Source organism: Brachyistius frenatus, unplaced genomic scaffold (genome assembly GCF_029030835.1).
Source record: "Brachyistius frenatus isolate BFR_SWC_R1_liver_20210118 unplaced genomic scaffold, ASM2903083v1 Contig_233, whole genome shotgun sequence".
Taxonomy (NCBI): domain Eukaryota; kingdom Metazoa; phylum Chordata; class Actinopteri; family Embiotocidae; genus Brachyistius; species Brachyistius frenatus.
In genome coordinates this window covers 523886-546404 of record NW_027210832.1, presented here as the reverse complement: position 1 = coordinate 546404, position 22519 = coordinate 523886, and the positions used below count along the sequence as shown (strand labels likewise).

The window sequence follows — 22519 nt, the reverse complement described above, 5'->3', positions numbered from 1 at the left end:
CATATATCAACATGTCACATATCAATCATATCACTCACATATCAATCATATCATGTATCAATCATATCATATATCAATCATATCATATATCAACATGTCACATATCAATCATATCATATATCAATCATATCATATATCAACATGTCACATATCATATCATCATATATCAACATGTCACATATCAATCATATCATATATCAATCATATCATATATCAATCATATCATATATCAATCATATCATATATCAACATGTCACATATCAATCATATCATATATCAATCATATCATATATCAACATGTCGTATATCAACCATATCATATATCAACATGTCACATATCAATCATATCATATATCAACATGTCACATATCAATCATATCATATATCAATCATATCATATATCAACATGTCACATATCAATCATATCATATATCAATCATATCATATATCAATCATATCATATATCAACATGTCACATATCAATCATATCATACATCAACATGTCATATATCAATCATATCATATATCAACATGTCGTATATCAATCATATCATATATCAATCATATCATATATCAATCATATCATATATCAACATGTCATATATCAATCATATCATATATCAACATGTCACATATCAATCATATCATATATCAACATGTCACATATCAATCATATCATACATCAACATGTCATATATCAATCATATCATATATCAACATGTCACATATCAATCATATCATATATCAACATGTCACATATCAATCATATCATATATCAACATGTCATACATCAATCATATCATATATCAACATGTCATATATCAATCATATCATATATCAACATGTCATATATCAATCATATCATATATCAACATGTCATACATCAATCATATCATATATCAACATGTCACATATCAATCATATCATATATCAACATGTCATATATCAATCATATCATATATCAACATGTCATACATCAATCATATCATATATCAACATGTCACATATCAATCATATCATATATCAACATGTCACATATCAATCATATCATATATCAACATGTCATACATCAATCATATCATATATCAACATGTCACATATCAATCATATCATATATCAACATGTCATATATCAATCATATCATATATCAACATGTCACATATCAATCATATCATATATCAATCATATCATATATCAACATGTCACATATCAATCGTATCACATATCAATCATATCACATATCAATCATATCACATATCAATCATATCATATATCAATCATGTCACATATCAATCATATCATATATCAATCATATCATATATCAACATGTCACATATCAATCATATCATATATCAACATGTCACATATCAATCGTATCATATATCAATCATATCACATATCAATCATATCATATATCAATCGTATCATATATCAATCATATCACATATCAATCATATCATATATCAATCATATCACATATCAATCATATCACATATCAATCATATCATATATCAATCATATCACATATCAATCATATCATATATCAATCGTATCATATATCAATCATATCACATATCAATCATATCATATATCAATCATATCACATATCAATCATATCACATATCAATCATATCATATATCAATCATATCACATATCAATCATATCATATATCAATCATATCATATATCAATCGTATCATATATCAATCATATCATATATCAATCATATCACATATCAATCATATCATATATCAATCATATCACATATCAATCATATCATATATCAACATGTCAGCTGTTTCCTCCCGACAGCCTGCAGAGAGGGCAGGACTTCAGGCGGACTTCAGGCAGGACTTCAGGCAGCGCGGCTCCGCGGTTCTCTCACTTCCACAATGCATCTGTGTCTCCTGCAGACAAAGTAAAAGATCCCAGCGGGATCTGTAACAGACAGGGCGTGAAAACTAGAAAGCGCCAAACATATTTCCATAAACCAGCCGGCATCAGCTCCGACAAGCTTCCCTCGCGGCCATTACTGGCTCAGGACTCCCGGTCACGGTACACAACAGAGTCCGAGGTCCGAGGGCCTCCATGGGCACGTTTCTTTTTAGAGACTAGATGTCATCTTAAGAAGTGAGGTAAGTGGATTGTTCTTGAAGTGCTGTGTTCAAAAGAGTTGTTGACACGGCGGAGACAGACCGGGACAGCAGGACAGCTTTGTCTCCTGGCTAGCTAGCCTAGCTGTAGCCGTTAGCATGCTAAGAGCCGCTCTGAAAGCAAAGGGGAAAGTGATCAAACACCCAGGTTGAACGTGTTAGTTGTGCTTCAAAAGACGGATATTAAAATAGTCCAAAGTTCTTCCTGTGAACAAGATCATGTTTTGGGTTTTTGACGTCAAGATTTCACGTCTGTTCAAGTCAACAATAATTAATCTTCCCAGTAGGAGCTAGCGTTAGCAGTATGTTAGCAACATGATTATATATATCTAATATACAGATTTAGATATATACTAAATATATACTATCGTGTTTATGGTGCTGTGCTTCTTGGCTGACTTGTCAGTAACTCAGTCAATTGCCACAAAGTACCGTTATATACAATATATATATATATATATATATATAGTATTATACAGTTAACAATAAAGTGATATGACTGTTTCATGTTGATGTTTATACGTCTATAAATGAAGTCTTTCCACATCATGACACCGGTGAACTCCAGCTCCTTCTGACAGCTCAGAAGTTGCCTGGCTCTGGTTGTTGTGTTCAGTTTGTGTCCTGGTTGTCGGACTGTCCACGTTGTGTGCTTTCTGTCCACGTTGTGTGCTTTCTGTCCACGTTGTGTGCTTTCTGTCCACGTTGTGTGCTTTATGTCCACGTTGTGTGCTCCAGATGGTCCGAGTCTGCTCTTGTGATGTGAGTCTGCTCTGTTCCCACAAGGTTTCGGTTCAGAGAGATGGCAGACCGGACAGGGCTGCAGTTTGTCAGCTCCTTTGCTTTTGAAGCCATGCAGAAGGTGGATGTGATTCGCCTGGCTGCCCTGAGCGACCCGGAGCTCAGGCTGCTGCTGCCCTGCCTGGTGAGGATGGCTTTATGTGCTCCGGCTGATCAGAGCCAGTCCTGGGCACAGGACAAGAAGCTCATCCTGCGCCTGCTCTCTGGGGTCGAAGCCGTCAACTCCATCGTAGCGCTTTTGTCTGTGGACTTTCACGCCTTGGAGCAGGATGCCCGGAAGGAGCAGCAGCTGAGGTACAGCTGCCTTACACATGGTGACGCCATACTAACTGCAGCGGTAACGGCAAAGTCACACATGCATTGCTTTCTTCGTGGCTGTTTTAGCAGTTTAAATACAAAGTTGTGTCTTTTGCCAGGCACAAGGCCGGTGGCTCGAACGGAGAGAGCATCCTGGTGACACAGCTGCAGCACGGACTGACCCTGGAGTTTGAACACAGTGATCCCCTCAGGAGACTCCGTCTGACCCTCAGCGAACTGTTGGCTATCATGAATAAGGTAAAGAGCTGGCCACGTAGTACAGAATCACAAAAACATTAACTGTGGTACGTCATGTGCTTAAGAAACCAAAACTTGACGTCACATTAAAACATTGTTAACAGCTGATTGTGCTTTTGATGCTGCCTTAAACTACCAGGATAACTAGAAAGTATTTAGGTGCTTGTTAGCAGCCTAAATCTGGTTCGCTGCAGTTTGTAAAGTGGAGAGACATGCTTGAATATGGTGATGCAAATATAAAGAATTTACAGCATGAACGATGCGGTGCAAATTAGTAAATTATTATAAATATCTTTCTCGTGGAAATGAGTCTCGGATGAAAGCAGCAAGATCGCACAGCTTTCTTTAATTGTTCATTAAAGTCTAATTTGCGATCAGAAATTCCAAATTTCTGGCAGCTGCTCTCACGTCAATTTGAATGAGATATTTCTCTGTCCTCCACCAGTTTAATCTTCATCTAACAGGATAACTTGGATGATTGATGGACACGGCCTGTCTCCCATTCCCTTGTTGTTTCTCAGGTGGCCGACTCAAATGGAGAGTTTTTCTTAAAGTCTTCTGAGCTCTTTGAAAGCCCGGTGTACTTGGAGGAGGTCGCAGACGTCCTCTGCATTTTACAAGCAGGTACGAAGCTCCTTTCATCTTCTTCATAGTTGTACTCAGAAGTGCTTTACAGGTGGGATTGTTTTAAATGCAACGGCTTTTGTACGCAAGTGTGCTCATTGCAAGAAATAAACACCTATATAATAAACACCTATATAATAAACACCTATATATATCGGTGGCTGATATTTCACTGGCAGCTCAGAATTACTGTTTAGGTAGTAATGAATGGTAATATTTTCCTCTTTGCTCTCGGTATTGCTGACTGTTTTCACGGGGCTGGGGTTGAGCTCCTCACACACACACACACACACACACACACACACACACACACACACACACACACACACACACACACACACACACACACACACACACACACACACACACACACACACACACACACACACACACACACACACACTGAGCAGACAGTAAACTGACTTCAGAGCAGAGACAATGTAACAGACTTTGGTTTCCAGTTTACTGGAGTCGACAACAACACTGTTTGTTATCCATCAGTGCAACATAAGACAGTCAGGAAGACAAAGAGCCAAAGATTATTCATCAAACACTTTTTAAAAGCAGACAAGCAAAATATATATTTGCAGAAATGCGACTTCTCCGACTGCTCTATTCGCTGTGTCTTCTTAATTCACAGCTGATTCGTTTCACACATTCAGTCAGAGCGTATTATTCACACAGCAAAGCATCATACACAAGCTGAACCCAAACAATAATTGTATAATACAGTTCATCCTAATTAGCCATCTGTCTTAAATGTAGTAAAAGTTTGTTTAACACCGAGGCTGAGACCAACCAGCCTCGTCTCCTCTCAACCAAACTATTCATCCAGCAGTGAGTCAGGAGGAGAGAGGAGAGGATGAAAGAGGCCTCGGCCAACAACACAGTGTTTGTAGCTTAGACATGCTTTTTAATAATAATAACAATGTCTGGTATTACTTGTTTTACATAAAGTAAACTGTTTTATCAGTGTCACACAATAAACAGATGAATATCAGTTATCAGCCATGAAATTCTTTATTAATGCAACTGTAATGAGACAATGAGCACAATCCAGGAAGTGATCAAATATTATCTGCTAGATAAACTTCCATATGGACATTTTTCTGAATGATGCTCAGTTAATCTAAAGGTCAGAATCAGTCCAGAAAGTCTTTATTTGTAATGTTTTATAGGCTTTTACAAAGAAGGCTGATAAAAACTTGAATCAGTTGGTTGTTTTTCACTGTTCAAGCAAACTTAGATTTTTGTTTGATGTGTTCACCTGCTGAGAATATATTCATGACGTCATGTGATATGAATTTCTGAATGAAAGCTCACCCTTTGTGTGGTGTCACCTTTATGTAATTCGATTTGTCAGTCATCAGCAGTGGACTGTTATCTTTGTGTAACAAGGGGGATTGTTCATCGTAGGATCAGTCTGTTTTTTTTATTTAAAAACATTCTCAGACAGATGACAAATTAAGGAAAAACCTGAGAGTGCATTCTCGCGACAGTGAGCGGATCTGGTTGCTCTGTGAGGCTCTGGGCTATCTTTATCCTATGATGAAATATTTCTATCCCAATAGGAGGGGTCTCTTCTGGGATACCGTGGCCTCCGATTATGAAAATGATTATAATCCTATGGTCTAAGCCTTTGCAGCCACCAGATTGCAACCGAACTAAACACCGATGGGAGATTTTGGACCAATGCTCGCCTCTGAATCATCAAAAAAACCCAATGAGGGAACATCCTCTGAATGAATGCTGTTCCATTTCTCTGGTAGATTTCTAGAGATGCCAAGGCACGTTAAAGCTGTTCTGGCAGCACGTGGTGGCCCGACACTTTATGTTGCTTTTTCCTTGAATTTGTCACCTATATTAGAAACAGCAGACAAAATCTACACAATCTACTACTACTGATGGTTAGATTGAAATAGTCTTATATCACATAGTAGCTGTATATTACAAAACAAAAAAAAATAGCCAGCCTGAAAATATTCCCTGTGATTTCTTTTTTTCCCCTCTGCAGTTGACAAAGTGTTCTTCTTGTTTGTTTGTCTCAGAGCTGCCCTCCTTGCTGCCCATCGTGGACGTAGCAGAGGCTTTGCTTCATGTCCGTAATGGCGACTGGTTTCTGTGTCTGCTGGTTGCCAATGTTCCTGACAGCTTCAATGAAGGTAATTCATCTGTCTCACGGCACCGCACATGCCGTCGGCCGATAATGTAGTGGCTGGTTAATTGCCAGCACTAGTTTCATTTGGTTAGTCAGCGTGCCTGCTTTGGCAGAAACACGACTTCGCTTAACGTTACCTCAGAAAACCTTCAGCGATAGCTTCATTAAAATTATACACATGTAGCGACTGAGTTGCAACCATATGTTGTTTTAGCTGAGCTTCTGCTGTTGCTCCTCTTAATTCGAGCCACGCCGCTGGCCAAAGGGTACAAGCGCTCGTCTGATTGATGATGAGCATTATTGTCTCGCTCTCACTCACAGAGTGCTGTGTGTGCTTTCAGAACCGCATTAGATGAAAATGCCCGGCGTCTCCAGCGCCTTCTTATCACACGGAGGGTCAGAGCTCAGCCAACAGGGTGTGTGTGTGTGTGTGGTTTTTGTGTGTGTGTGTGTGTGTGTGTGTGTGTGTGTGTGTGTGTGTGTGTGTGTGTGTGTGTGTGTGTGTGTGTGTAGCTTCAACATCAAGGAATCCGTCTGGCTTTGTTAGGGGAAAAGACCTCGTTCCATTGAATTGAAAGTGAAATGAATTGACATCAGAGGGGGAAGTGGTTCTGTCTGAAAGCATCAAGGTCTGTCATTTTTAACACCAGCTGGTAACCAGACAATAAATCCATCGGCTCTTTTATGGCACATGGAATAATCCAAAAGTAGCAGAGATGGAAACTCGTGTAATTTCAGAACATGACGTAATCTCACTCGGCCATAGACGCTTTTTACAGTTTCAACTCTCAGCTGTCTAAAAGTTTAGGGGAAATGAGATCATATTCTGATGGCAAATATATGAGTAGTAATTCAATGAAGTATAGTATTTATGGAGGACAGGACTTGGCCAAGCATCGGAGAAATATTACAGTGTTACTGTCGGTGATGTACAGAACATTACAGGAAATAGTCCAGCAGTCCAAATAATGTTGTGTGTGTTTACCTCTTCCTGTCTGTCGTTGCAGTTTGCAGAGGCCTGATCAAGAACGGAGAGCGTCAGGATGAAGAGAGCGTGGGTGGTCGACGCAGGACAGAAGCCCTGAGGCAGCTTTGCCAGATGAATCCCTCACAGGCCCTCAACATCAGAGCGATGGTGGTCAGTTCCACTTTTCCTTTAACCACCGGACCCTAAACTGAGGCCAGAGTCACACCTCATCTACAACCTCCCAAAGATGGTTTATTTAGGACGAGAGATGGATTCTCTCATCTGGGAGCTGCTTTATTCCACACGAGATACATTTGTGCCACATTTATTCTGCTCCCCTGGATTTTTCTACATTAATTATGCATGCGTAAACTAAAATGATGTTTGTTGTTAGCACATTTTTTATCATCTCCTCATCTGTGTGATGTGCTTTCCTGACAAAATGTTTCTGTTCCAGGATTTTTCTGTTTGCAGAAAATGTGATTGCATAAAATATTTACTGTTGTTTCAACATAATTATTTACTGTTACAACGTATCTTAAATTATTTAGCATTTTTTGTGATAACAAATGAATTTAAAGCAGCATTGCAGCCACACATTATCCAACTGTGCGTCGCTAAACGCATCACTGTTGGGAGTTTTGTGGCTTTAACATAGAGGCAGTCAAAGTCATGATCTTAGAATCACAATCTGACGGAAACGTAATATGCCACATTACTTGCCACGACTGCTTTGTGAAGTGATGATTTGTGAGCAGTAAATTGATAGTTGATATTTGTGGACAGTTTTCTCACATCTAAACATCACTGCAGTCATTTCTGCCTGCTGTGATAAGCTCTGTTTTACCAGGCACTTTGTTTCTTTACTTAGATCAACTCACTTCATAAAAGTTAGTAAAAGTGAAGATTTTTCTCCTCACTGATCCGTGTCGCGATACACTTTGTGATGTGATCCCTGAGGGGAGAAATTTGTCTTCTCACTTCCCTCCTTCTCTCAAGGAGGTTACAGCACGAGGTCAGTTATTGAGCGAGGCCCCAGGAGGCAGTCGAAATTCATTGCTCTGCTGAATGATGTATCAGCAGGACTCGTACTTGGCTGTACTTTGTGGTCTCAGACAACAGGAAGTGGGAATTGATGTGATGCCGTGCTGATGTTTGGGTATTTCAGGGACCATACAGCTGTGGTTTGTTAACACATGGATCAAATGCTCCTTCAGAATAGACTAAAGAAGCAATATCACGCCGGGCCAAGTTATGTAGGATGTTGAGGAATAATGTCTAGAAACATTAACAGTCAGTATACCAGCACCAGTTACTTGAAACTATCGATATACTTAAAGAGTAGTATAGAGAAGAATTTAAAAACTGTTACACATGCACAACAAAAAAAGAAAATAATAAGGAATATCATTTCTTGCGTGATTATTCTGTGTGTTTCCAGGTGGAGGAGTGTCACCTGCCTGGTCTGGGCGTGGCTCTGACTCTGGACTACAAACCAGACACAGCCGACGAGGCGGTCAGTCCCCTGGTCTCTTACGTCAGCGGTCTGCTGCTGGGCACCAATAGCAAAGTGCGCACCTGGTTCAGCATGTTCATCCGTAATGGACAACAGGTAAGAGGCCAGAAGTCACTCTGTGCTGCAGTTCATGTTTTTTTATGAACACGCCAATGCAAAAAAATGTTTTGCTCGTTTGGACACAGAACTGTGGATGTGCAAGAAAAAAAAACAACCTCACGTTAGTCAGGAAGAAGCCTATTTTCTGATTTCTATGCGATGTCATCATCGTGAGTGTAAAAATGTTGGATTCTCAACCAAAAACACACGTTTGTCTTCCTATACTTGTGATTACCCTCGCTGGCATTATGCATTCCCGAGCCCCGAACAGTGTTTTTAACCTTCACAACTAAACATGAAACCTAAACACTTAACCTCAGAAACAAGTCTTAAACTTCAAACAGTCCTTTTGAATTAATGAGGACTGGCCCAAATGTCCTGAGAGGGCTGAAATGTCCTCATAGTGATTGTAAAAAAAAAAAAAAAAGTCAAATAGACAGCATTACACACACACACACACACACACACACACACACACACACACACACACACACACACACACACACACACACACACACACACACACACACACACACACACACACACACACACATTCTCATACAATGTCTGCCCTCAACATTCAATACTTCTGGCGGTTTTGTTTGGTGTCACCTGCATTCTTCCATGTTGAAGGGAACATTTAACATATTACAAAAGACATAAAGGGGATCTTTCTATCTGCTGGCATTTCTTGCAGTTTACGGAGGGCAAATCCGTTTTACAGTCAGCCTTTCACTGCAAATGTCATCATTTGTTTACGTTGATATAATATTATATTTTGCAGACGGTAAAGCTCTCCGTGTCTGCGCTGGGAGGAAAATGTTCCATCTACATTTAGATTTTTCTGCTCTGTACATTATAATTTGTCTCTCAGCTGCTGATGTGACAAATGGTCAATTAATTGATTGGTAGCAGGTTTGTAAATGAATGTGCCGTTTAATTCATTTATTTCTTCAATGTTCACTGATTTGCGCGCTGGTGTTGACACTTTGCGTGAAGGCCCAGCGGTTGACTCGTGTCGTTGCCTCACTTTTCTCTCCGAACTGCCAGCGTAAGAGAGAAAGCAGCTCGGTGCTGTGGCAGATGCGCAGGCAGCTGTTGCTGGAGCTGGTCGCCATCCTGCCCCGCTCACGCAGCACCCACGTTCCCAATGACGGAGACACGGATGAAGGCGGTTCGGGATACTCGGGCCTCAGAGAGGAGCATGTGGTGAAGGCCAGCGCTCTGCTCCGACTTTACTGCGCCCTCATGGGCATCGCGGGTCTCAGGTTGGTTCAAAGACGATGCAGCAACCCTCCTGATATTTCGTGCCTGTGGTTTTCATTTGATAGTTTTCGGAGTGTAATTTGAACTTGGACTCATTTAGTCCTCAAATATTCAAAATGTTTCTTTTGAAGTAGTAGTTAAACTTTAAAAGTTGATATACTTAATGTGACTCCTCCCCAGACCTACAGATGAAGAGGCGGAGCAGCTGTTGCAGCTGATGACCAGCCGGCCGCCCGCCACTCCTGCTGGTGTTCGCTTTGTCTCCCTGTCCTTCTGCAAGCTGCTGGCCTTCCCTACTCTGGTCAGGTACATAAAGCTTGTCTTATTGACTCCCACTGTTATAGGTCTTTGTTTTATTCAGCCAACACAAATAGGTTGGGATCACAAACCCCATTCAACTACCAGTGGTCTTGCATGTTGATTTCCTGCCAATGCACGCTGCCTACCAAAAGCCCTGTCAGTGTCTTTTTCCATTTAAAAGTCTCCTGTTTTATATGAAGATTGAGCGTCACCCTCTGTGTGTGTTTGTGCAGCACTCCAGAGCAAGAACAGCTGATGGTCATGTGGCTCAGCTGGATGATCAAAGAGGAGGAATACTTCGAGAGGTAAGAAAAACTCGACATTAATGAGGCATTACTGTGTAGGAAAACTTAATATTATAGTCAACTTGAATACACTTGTATAGTCAAATGTATTTAAGTTGTGTGTGTTTAGCGTGCAGTTCGCATTACTGGAAATGTTACTTTAAACGTTCTACCAAATTTAAGAGGCTGCTTTGAGAACATAAAATGAAAGTTAATATTGTAAACTTCTAAAATGGTAATGTTAGAAAAAATATTTACACTGATGTGTCAATGCATGTCATTGGCTGCTTTTACAGAGTTAGTAATAATTTTATAATCCAGCATTATTAAAATTTCGTACATGCATTTAAGTATATGATGTGCAGCTTCGACAGCCACGCTCATTTTTTTTTTTTAAAGCACCGTATTTTATTGTATTTGATTATTTTTTGTTGCAGTAGGCGTCAGATTTCAACAGTTTTTCAATAAAAATGTCAAATTATTTTATCTTGTTTTGCTCTCAGCCAACGTTTGCTTATTATAGGATTCACATAGAGAGCACTCTTCTCTGCTGTTGCACTTATTTTACTACACTGGTATGATCTTAGCCGCTGGTCTTCTGCTCCAGAACAGTGTCAACTACAGTTAATTAATAACTTTATAATAACTGCGGCAACAGTTGCAGTCGCAGAATAAACAAGGAGCAGCTCTAGTTAAATGATAAACTCCACGTGTTAAATCCTGTCTGTAGTCATGCATTGGATGTGTGTTCGCTTTGTTTACGTGCTCTGTTTGGAGCCATTTACTGTTGCCTCTGTAATTGTTTGGTCTCTGTGGGAACTTGCAGCGATAAACTCAGCGGAGCTTTTGTTTGCTTGTCTGTTAAAATGAAGTCAACAGGACTCGTCTCAACACCTGCAGCAGTGCCTATGAATGTGTTTATGTTTATGATGCCAGTCCATAAAGCATAAATCATCAGAGTCTTAAGTGACCTTAGACAGACTTTAATCTGAGCTAAAGGGATAGAAACAACTATGTGTGTGTGTGTGTGTGTGTGTGTGTGTGTGTGTGTGTGTGTGTGTGCGTGCGCGGATACAACCAGCAAAATCAGTTTATTAAAATTCTGTCCTGTAGGATGCAGGATTAACAACAAGCTTAAATGTCTTCCCTCAATTGCCTCTCCTGCATATGTGTGTGTCTTCCTCCTTACAGCGCTGCAGGCGTATCTGCTTCTTTTGGAGAGATGCTATTACTGGTTGCCATGTATTTCCATAGCAACCAGCTCAGCTCCATTATTGAGTTGGTGTGCTCTACTTTGGGGATGAAGGTAAGGTGGTAGGTGGGAGGGAGGCAGTGATCAATACATCAGTCTGGCTGACCAGCTCCTGGCCCGACTCCTCCGCTGCAGCAGTGGAGCGTATGGAGACCATATCACTAATGAAACACTTGCAGCATACACATATCTAGTGAGACACTTCATACCCTGTGGCCAATTTGTTGTTTTATTACTTATTAAGTGCACTATTGTTTCCTGCCTGTGTACTAAGTAGTTTTCCTGTCTCAGTGTATTTTCCACTAAGATGTGTAATGTAATTGGATTTAGAGCCTGTTTGTTTCCACCCCTAGGGCAGTCCTCTCAATTCAGTGTTGTGCCTGCCATGTAGAATTTTTCTTATGAAATATGAAAGGAGGGAATTACAAAATAGCAGCACTGCTGCCTGCAGGTTGTTTTCACTCACAGCAAACCGACCACTGCGCATGTATTTTTGGGGGATAATCTTCCTACAGATTGCCATCAAGCCGAGCTCTCTGAGCAAGATGAAGACTATCTTCACACAGGAGATCTTCACTGAACAGGTGCATATATTATTATATTATATTATCTATCTGTCCTTATGTACGTTTTCAGGAGACTTTGATGATGTAGCCTTCTTGCTAATTTCAGTGTCCAATAATTTAATTGCCTTAATAAATTCAAGTTTGTTGCAGCTTCTGATGTAAGAACTTGTCAAAATGAAATAAACATGTAGAGATAAATTACAGCTACTCTGCAATTTGTGTGTAGTGTTAAGATTAATGAGCATTATTATATTACCCATGATCATGGGTGCATGGTACATCAGACCATTGATGAATACCTTTTATGAATTAAAAAAAAAAAAAAAAAAAAACTTTTATAAGAAGCACAGAAAGCACTTTTAGGAGTTTTGCTCTATAGCTCTGCAGCATGATATTTCATACTGTCACATGGAGAAATATGAATAGCTATATACAGGCTACCATTAGTATTCTACATTATATCTTTGTAGGTGTTATTAATCATGGTATGTTGTTGCTTTTCATCATGATATATATTACATATAAATTGGAAAGTTGTTCAAACTGTGTAGATTTTCAACTGAACTAAATCTCACACATAAATCTGCATCTTAATGGCATCATGTGGCCTGATCCAATATCTGTGCATGTTCTTGTTGTATGATGTCTAAAGTCATGTTTGTTCACGTGGCTGCTGCTTCTGTTACCGTGGGAACCACGTGGTCTCACATGGAAAGTAGCTCGTCAGTGAATGAGCCAGAGAAATGAAATGATGTGTGACGTAAAGCTGTACAGAGTCTGTTTGTCTGCGTTGTCCATGTTGTCCATTTTCCATTGTTGCTCTTTTGTTAATTAGTTTATTATTTTCGCTGTGTAGGTGGTTACAGCTCATGCCGTTCGGGTTGCAGTGACCAACAACTTGAGTGCCAACATCACAGGATTCCTTCCCATTCACTGCATCTACCAGCTGCTCCGGAGTCGAGCCTTCACCAAGCACAAAGTGTCCATCAAGGTACGACGTACGTTGCATGGCTCCTTATGATGAATAGATGAAGGTAAGTTTGTTTAATAAATACATTTTGCTCTTCTGTGCTCTCCTTGTGTGGATCTTCCAGGACTGGATCTATCGCCAACTCTGCGAGACAACCACGCCCATCCACACCCAACTCATCCCTCTAATCGATGCCTATATCAACTCCATCCTCACTCCAGCTTCCAAGGCCAACCCAGAGGCCACCAACCAGCCAATCACTGAGCAGGAGATCCTCAATGTCTTCCAGAGCTCTGCTGGGGTGAGTCAGTCGTAGGTTTCACAGACTGCAAAAACCTAAAACTGCTCCCTGAAAAGTTAACATTTTATTGGTGGCGTAATGTTGTGGCTTGCTCCTCATTTTCCTCTTCATATCTGTGTGAGTATTTGAAGGCACTATTCTCCTTTGACCTGGTCGTCATTCATTTTATTCCTCTGACCTCAATTAATTGAGTCAGTTCCCCCTTTTAATGGTATTCCACTGAACGTTACCTCAATGCTACTTAAAACAACTTCTCCTTCAGTTCTTCTGACAACTGGATTTACTTCATTTAATTATTGTTATACCAGTAATTATTGTTGAAATTCAGTAAATGCACACTGTACTTTATTTCCTCTTTGCTGCTATTGATTCTGATCTTAAGAGTTTGAAAATATGTTTTCAACCTAGAAAGAAGTCAGGAGATTTTCATTATTATGTAACCATAATGCAAAAAATGTATGACACAAATTTGTGAATGGTTGATGTGTCTTTTTAAAGAAATTTGCAGCAACTCACTGCCAACCTTAAGATGGATGTTGTTTTGTTGCCCATTAACCTGTTGAAAGCTTCTCATTCACCAGTTCTGTTATTGTACTTGTCCCTGAGCCCTGGCTGTTATTTTCTATTGGTTAGCAGGGGGACGGTAGCCGAGGCGGACGACAGCGCTACTCCATCACCACCCAACTCCTGATCCTTTACTACATCCTGTCTTACGAGGAGAATCTGCTGGCTAGCACCAAACAACTGGGTATGTACGAGACAATAACCGCGTCCCAACAAAAACACTGCGCTGTGCCTGGCTCCCCTCTGCGCTCTTGGCACACTTCCTTTCTTTTTCTTATGTTCTCTTTTCTTTGCCTGTCTAAAGTGCATCCATTGTCATTTCCTCCACTGAAGAAGGCATTGTATGCAAGATGGAGAGAATTTGTCAAGCAGCGAGAAAAGAAAGGAAGCTTTTGTCCTCTGTTAAGTTGCAGGAGATGCTCTCACTCTGGATGTGCAGTCATTCATCCTTTTCTCTCTTGGCACTGAATGTTGGCTGCTTCATAGTGAATAAATGGAGGGCTGACAAAGAGCCAAGTACAATGGCTGTGGGAGCAAAGCTAACTAGGACAGCTGTAGGTTAGATTGAGCATTAGCAGTTAGCCTAGTCAGTGTTTATCCTCTCCCATGATGAGCTCTCCTCTTGCCCTTCATTAGGCCAGATTTATGTGAGAGTTTATGCCCATCTCTTTAATTGCTGTGTTTACCCAAGTGCTCCCACAGCCTTCAAGGAAGGAATAATGAATATCATCAGCAGTGGTAATGAACCCACGTCAGTGAAAAATCACCTCCGTTTCTTTAACTCATCAGCACGGCGGCTCTGGTGTCCTTACACAACCAAATAAAACACTTACGTTCTGTCTTGTCCTTCTTTTGCTTTATGCTCTCACTCTCTGTCTTCACTGTTTTACAGCCTTCACTCACCTTGTTTCTCCTTTTTTTTTTTTTTTTTTAAAGCCCTGATGCAGAGGAAGCCAAAGTCCTACTCAGCAGCCTTGATGGACCAGATCCCCATTAAGTACCTGGTTACTCAGGCCCAGGGGCTGCAGCAGGAGCTAGGAGGTGAGAGGTTTAGTTCCAAGTCTATATTTACATTTATTTGACTAAATGAGAACCGAAACAAACACAATTATTTGCGTAATAAACTTTTAAATAATCTTTGACTGATTGCAGGTCTGCACTCTGCCCTGCTGAGACTGCTTGCCACCAACTTTCCCCACCTATGTCTGGTGGAGGACTGGGTATGTGAGGAGGAGGTGACCGGTACCCTGCCCCTCCTCAGGAGGATGATGCTTCCCAGCAACACCTGTCGATACACTCAGAGCCAGCTCCACCAGGGTGAGGAGGAGGAGGGGGGGTTCGTATTGGTTTGGGGCAGAGGCTTATATGACTGGTGTTTTTTTTTAAATAAGAGGTCTTATTGCTAAAATTGCCTTATTTTGATAGATACTGATATAATTCAGATTGAAAAGAGGCAAAGACACGCCACACATTTATCACTAGTAAATAAACCATCAGCAGTGATACTAATGTGGGAGTTGGGGTTGGGTTGGTGAGATGTCATGTTATCAGTCTAGGACGGGAGAGGGAATAAATACCAGCGTTTTATTACACATTCACAGCTGAAAGCTGTGTTTCAGATGAAATCTAATTTCAATAGTTAATCCTTCAGTTTTTAAAGGATATGCTGTAATTGGCTTTTCTTTGTTGGCGATCATTGACAAATTTCACACATCTTTACGCAGCATAATGCACATATATAAACACTGTATATCTTTTATGTGTTGATGCACACCTGTGTCATAACATACCCGGGGTATATTATCTGCATTCTTTCTGCATTTTTCCAGAGTAATTAATTGATTCTGAATCGGGTAATAGATCAAGAAAGAGGGATGTAGTTCTTCTTCCTCTCTGAGTTTGGTGGGAGGAAGTGAAAATATGTTTCAACCGAGTGATAACAACGGACTTGATAATGTCGTGCAGAACTCAACCCTTCACTTCACTCAATATTTAGTTTTCATTATATAGTTATAACACTTCCCTTCTTGGATTCGCACTGTTTTGAATTGAAATGCTGAAATACATTCTTAACAGTAAATGTCCCCTCAAGGAATCTGGATTAAGGCTAAGGGATTATACCACTCTAGTTGTTGTTTTTTCTCACTACTATTAAGTCACAATAAATGTGTGCCCAATGTTGCTTTGTATGCTTACTTATACTGTGTGCATTTAGTTCTAGCTGTGGAGTTTGAGGATTAATTCAGGCTTCTGTTTCCCCGCAGCCTTCCAGAAGTTGCCATCCAGCAGTCCCAGGCTGATGCGGATCCTGGAGCATTTAACGCTGCTCTCACCCGGAGACCTGATCCCGTACGCAGAAGCCCTCACAGCCAGCATGGCTCTGCTGCTGGAGCCCGCGGTGCCTCGTCGCATACTGCAGACCCTCAACAAGCTGTGGATGGGCCTGAACACGGTGATGCCCCGCAGGTACGTGCTCTGGACACGACAACATGTTGTGGACAAGATCTAGAAAATGATACTGTGACACCCTCAAGGGAGAATAGGTGTCACATGGGAATAATACGTTGTGGTAAGTTAGAATATTCGGTTTGTTTCCACTCTGCAAGCTTGAAATGTATTTAAGATTAAATACTCAATATGCAGAATGGAAATTATTTACTATGTCATTTTGTCCCTTAATGTGTTCATGGCATCACCTTTGCTCAAAAGCAGAGTAAGACTCAAAATATCTTATCCTCACTAACTTGAATATCAGATCTTTTGCTGAACTTCCCTCCCGGCTGCTGGTTAAACTTCTATTTGTACATCTTCTCCGTTAAAGGTTAACAGTAGTACACGGTGCTGTCTCTCCCAGGACTGTGTAAAGTTGCTGGGAGACTCAGTAAATGGATTAAAGGAAGACCTGTGGAGCAAGAGTTGTTGGCCTTAACTCCAGGCTGTCTGCTCAATGATTATTGTATGAATAGATCAGAGGTATCGAGCCGAGCAACTCCGTTAGCCTCTGTGAACTCTCTGGACAGATGAGGGTCACCCTCACTCTGCCCCGGGGCCCGAAGGAGCACAGTTACCAAAGCTCTGAGCAGGCATGCTATCGATCCAAGAGGGGGCCTGTAACACGAAGAGCTCGGGGCAGGAAAACTGAGGGAGACTCTCCACCAGGCAGATGTAAGGGATTGTTGCTCCCCTCGCTTGTCTCTTCCTCCCTCCCTCTCATATATTATATATTATTGCAGGAGGATGGAGGAGAGACGCTCTGGTGAATCTAGGAGGAGGGCAGCGGTGTCAGATTTCACACAGATCCGCTGATTGATGCCAGTGCGCTAGCTGCATGTGAGCTCGGAGCTCCAAGAGTACCCTGCTGGTTTAGAGTTTAACACCGGTCTGATAAGAGGGATTGAGGGTGAAATGCTGCCATGAGCTAATCTGTGAGTTGATGAACTCCGACTGAAGTGTGTGCCGCGCTATATTTTGGTCAAATTTGACAATTTACAGTTTACAGTGGAAATCATAGTTTTGCAAATAAGCAAGTTTGCTGTTTGTCCTGTTGACATGTCTCTTAATGTCTTCACAGATTTTAGACATATCCTCTGAGTTATGATCAAAAACTGCGCAAAAAAAAAAAAGAAGAAGATAAATCCTCATCGATACAGGATTTTTGTCCTGATTACAATACCAATATTGGAAGTACAAAAATATACGATGCTGACACATCTGTCAAAATGTGGTTATCAAACACAAATTGGAGGGCAGGATGTTTTATAGTTGAACAATAAACTTTATTGTCCAAAATGGCAGCGGTGTACTTAAACAGTGTAATATCTGCCAATAAAACTTGCCCTCTGATAAATTGGTTGGGCTCGAGAAAGCAACAGCGCTCCAAGTCAGGTACTGTACGTCCTTCAATTCATAAAACTGAGTGTAATGTGAAGTGTGTGTGTGGTGCAGGTTGTGGGTGATGACCGTAAACGCCCTCCAGCCTTCAGCCAAGCTGCTCAGGCAGCAGACGTACACTCAGAACGACCTGATGGTGGATCCTCTCATCGTGCTGCGCTGTGACCAGAGAGTTTACAGGTAACTACGCCGCCACGTCGTATCCTCAAATGCCACATATGGACACAGACAGCGGACGTACGGACTGGCAGACATGTACATGATGCGTGGACGCATTAAATACATTAAAAAAAAAGAATAGTTCATATTGGAGTCGATTACATTGTTTTTCTGTTTGTGGCCAGGTGTCCCCCTTTGATGGACATTGTCCTTCACATGCTGAATGGCTACCTGCTGGCCTCAAAAGCATACCTACAATGCCATCTGAAGGAGACGGCCGACTTTGATCGGCAGAGCCAGACCGTTTCAAACCTGGGCGTGCCGGGACAACCGGACACGCCCGAGGTCACCAGAGAGGAGCTGAAGAACGCCCTTCTGTCGGCGCAGGTATTCCAACCACGAACAGCTGCACGTCATTTGTTGTTTCTCCTACGTACTGATCTCACTTTTTCTGGGAGACCTTTGCTTGTATCTTCATGTCGTGGGCCTTTTGTTAAAGCATAAATGCAAAAATGATATTGCCTGAAATAACACTAGAATATGTAAGAGATGACCTTTTCTTTGTAACCACTTGTCTGTGTTTAACTGCAGGACAGCGCAGCGGTCCAGATTCTGCTGGAGGTGTGTCTGCCAACTTCCGAAGAGCAGCAGCTGGGGGCCACCCCAGAGAGCCTGTTGAGGAGCATTCGGGGCCCCGTGCCAGGGAAATTGAAACAGGGAAGCCTAGGGCCGAGAGCCAGGGGGGGTGTGGACGAGGCTGAGCCAGAGGGAGGCCTGCTCAGTGACTTGAGGGAGGTGCAGTGTCTCATCTGTTGTCTGTTGCATCAGATGTTCATCGCTGACCCCAACATTGCCAAGTTGGTTCATTTTCAGGTAAATACAGTGTGATGAAGGCTGACAGGTTTATAGTGTCATTCCCGTGTAATCTTCCGTCCCTCCAAATTTTGCCACCGAGCGTAATCTTTTCGTAGACGGATCGGGCCATAATTCAGAAAAATACCTTCGAGTGAGTTTTTCAAGAAGAGCCAAATCACGTTGACCCCGTTAGTCATCCCACTCTGCCATGGCATTAGTAATAAGTGACTGCAGCACTCCCAGAAGTAGCAGACGGCCATATGGTGGACTTCATCAAACCAATCCGTCCTCTGTCACACTAATCCGCCCTCATCCACGCTGCTCAGCAGAGGCTGCCGAGTTCTCTCATGTACACACACGTTTAAGAGAGTACTTGAGTTCGTAAACGACTACTTGAATAAATCTACTGTGTATTCCTTGTTCCTCTCTTATCTCTCTCGTTTATTTATAAGTTTCATATTTCCTCTTCTCTCCCTCTCTGTCAGGGTTACCCTCAAGCTCTGCTGCCTCTAACTGTGGCAGGCATCCCCTCCATCCATATCTGTCTGGACTTCATCCCAGAGCTGCTGGCCCAGCCCCAGCTGGAAAAGCAGGTGAGGCCTCCCAACGTCCCCTCCTTCCTTTTTCCTGGCTTTAAATCCTCGACTTGCCCTGGGCTTGTGCCAGTGCCTCTGTGTTGTGCTTCTTTTCTTCTTTTTTTTTTTAAAGCAGCTCTACTGGGTGGACTCTACTGAGCGCTTGCAGACATGCTGCATAAAGAAATGGGGTAAAATGTGTAGCTGTTGTGATTGTGTGTGTGTGTGTGTGTGTGTGTGTTTGTGTGTGTGTGTGTCCCCGCAGATCTTTGCAATTCAGTTGCTGTCCTACCTGTGTACCCAGTACGCTCTACCCAAGTCCCTGAGTGTGGCCCGGTTGGCCATCAGTGTCATGGGAACCCTTCTAACAGGTCAGTCATCTTTTCTTGTCTACATTTTGTACATTCATATTTTTGCTTGTAGACCACTTTATTCGCTGCATGTCTTTTTTTAATCTGCCGCATTAAAGCTGCTCCCAGCAGACGGTCGACTGTAAACCGCAGATCAACTCGCACAAATAAGTGATTGTCTTCACGCGGTGTGCCTCCATGTTTTCAGCCCTATATTTGGCTGCCACCGTCTGGCCTTCGGCTGTCAGTGCAGCATTCTTTTCTCCATTACAGAAGTGTACAGTCTGTGCCGGCCTATTAGCCGCTGAACGCGGTGTTTGCGCAGCTCTTGTGTAAAGTGTAAGCGCGCGTATGTGTGTGTGTCTGCTTTATAGTGCTGACTCGTGCCAAGCGTTTCTCCTTCTTCATGCCCACCCTGCCGTGTGTGGTGGCCTTCTGCCAGGCCTTCCCTCCACTCTATGATGACGTGGCTGCTCTGTTAGTACAAGTGGGCCAAGTTTGTGCTTCCGATGTGGCCACCAAAGCCCGGGACATCGACCCTCTTATCGCCCGTGAGTAAAGTTAGTCATCTGGGTAGCAGTATAACAGTTTGTTAAATGGCGTACTTGCATTCATTTTTATTTTTTTTGTCATGGGGTTACATCATTCATCAGGACACGTGTTCTGTAAGCAGCAGTGAAGGAATCAGCTATAGCCCCGATAGTAATGGATATAAAAGTTGTGTCAGAACATTATAAACAGAAAAATGTGATCATCCAGAGCTGCTTCTGTTTCATACCTGCTGTCAGCATTGATCAGGAATCATGCACGTACATTAGAAGCCACTGCCCGGATGACTTTGTTCATTTGATAGACTAATAGATTAATAGACAAATAAAAAAAACATGAAAAAGCTCAAATGTAAACATTGACATTTGCTGGATATATAATATTTGTTTATCTGGACCTACATATGGTCTTAAATAAATGGAAATTAAGGAAAAATCCTCAGTCCTTTACTGAATTCCTCCTCTAACAATATTGCTGATAGGTTTGTATTTGACTAGAAGCAACCAAAGACTAAGCTCCTTAGAAGCGTATCCTATCCAAATCAATTTGATCAGCTGTGATGATGTGGAAGGAAGATGTGTAGACTTTAAAAAACACTCATTGCTGTTTGTTTTTGTTTTGTTTATTCAGGTTTCTGTTTGTTTATATTGCATGGACATAAAAAAGATGATTTAATTAAAAAAAAAGCGCCGATTTGTAGTTTAAAAGATCCTCCAGCGTTTAAGTAAGAAGACATATAAGTATTTCTATGTTTTCCCACCTCAGGTCTGCAGTATCTAAAAGAGAAACCGCAGGAGGCCGTGGTTCCGGGAGGAGGCTCCTCGAAGCTCTCTTTGCCCCAGAAGACAGCAGAGGAGCTCGGTGGCGCCGACCCCGACGTCCAGCTCTGCTACTGCATAGAGGCCACCTTCATGGACATTATCAGTTCCACCCTTCATGGACTATAACCAGACACACGCAACTCCAAACGCTGCCGCTGAAAGACATTTACACTCCTGAGAGAGTGACTGGCAGCAGATGCACATTCATCTTCCACAAATTCTGTGTGTCATTCTGTGCACGATAGGACTGCATGTGTGCGATACATCCAGTGTCGTCCGTTTGGAGTGAAGTACTGAAAAACCCAATCTGCAGCTATCATGTTCTATTCTGAGACTAAATTAAAAATTATTTGTAATTTGTTTGGAAAACGTGTGTTTATGTGCTCTTTCACAATTTGTAGAAAGAAAAATACAGAACATGTTAAACGGCCCAGTTTTTTTGTTGTTGTTTTTTTTTTTTTACCCCTGTAGGTATATTTTTCTAAGCTGAAAGTGTTATGATATTTTTTTCAAAAACTGCAAAAAGGAAAACGTTGCCTTGAAATGTGTAGCGTTTTTGTAATGTATTTGTTTGTAATAAAAAAGGAAGGGAATATTTGACTGATGAGGTGTTTTCTGGATAAACCAATCAGAAATAAAAAATTTAAAAAATCGCGAGATTGGGGAACTTTAATCGAGCCAATGTTGAAGTTGTCTAATGTCGTTGCTGTCAGCTGGAGTTCTTCTATACGAGACAGAAATTAACGCGAAGCGGGAGAAGATTGGACTTTATAAAGTGTTGGCTACTGACCTGGCGTGACCTAAATTCAAGCCTGAAATGGACGTGAATTCATACCTGCCGAGACGAAGTTCTAAAAACGGCCTGCTGGGTGGACGAGACGGAGCGGCGGACGGTTTCAGTGTAAAGGGAATATTAAATGTTGAGCTGAGAGAAGAATGAAAC

At 41.6% G+C, this 22519-nt stretch overlaps 1 protein-coding gene across 4 annotated transcripts; it reads left to right on the top strand.

Moving 5' to 3' along the window:
* The first annotated feature begins 1854 nt into the window (after positions 1-1854).
* ints2 (integrator complex subunit 2) lies at positions 1855-22176 on the top strand. 4 transcript variants are annotated; one of them, XM_069720120.1, is made up of 25 exons: positions 1855-2135; positions 2940-3248; positions 3371-3509; positions 4031-4133; positions 6182-6295; positions 7299-7429; positions 8700-8870; positions 9924-10141; positions 10320-10445; positions 10673-10744; positions 11915-12029; positions 12491-12559; positions 13398-13532; positions 13636-13812; positions 14449-14560; positions 15313-15417; positions 15529-15693; positions 16641-16842; positions 18322-18447; positions 18612-18813; positions 19018-19299; positions 19767-19874; positions 20122-20227; positions 20581-20757; positions 21521-22176. In XM_069720120.1, the coding sequence occupies exons 2-25, from the start codon at positions 2956-2958 to the stop codon at positions 21700-21702; spliced, it is 3630 nt and encodes a 1209-aa protein (XP_069576221.1). In that variant the 5' UTR covers positions 1855-2135; positions 2940-2955; the 3' UTR covers positions 21703-22176. The 4 variants fall into 4 exon arrangements, with proteins under 4 accessions (XP_069576221.1, XP_069576218.1, XP_069576219.1 ...); XM_069720117.1 differs by having other exon boundaries at positions 19993-20227; XM_069720118.1 differs by having other exon boundaries at positions 14446-14560.
* The last annotated feature ends 343 nt before the right edge of the window (positions 22177-22519 follow it).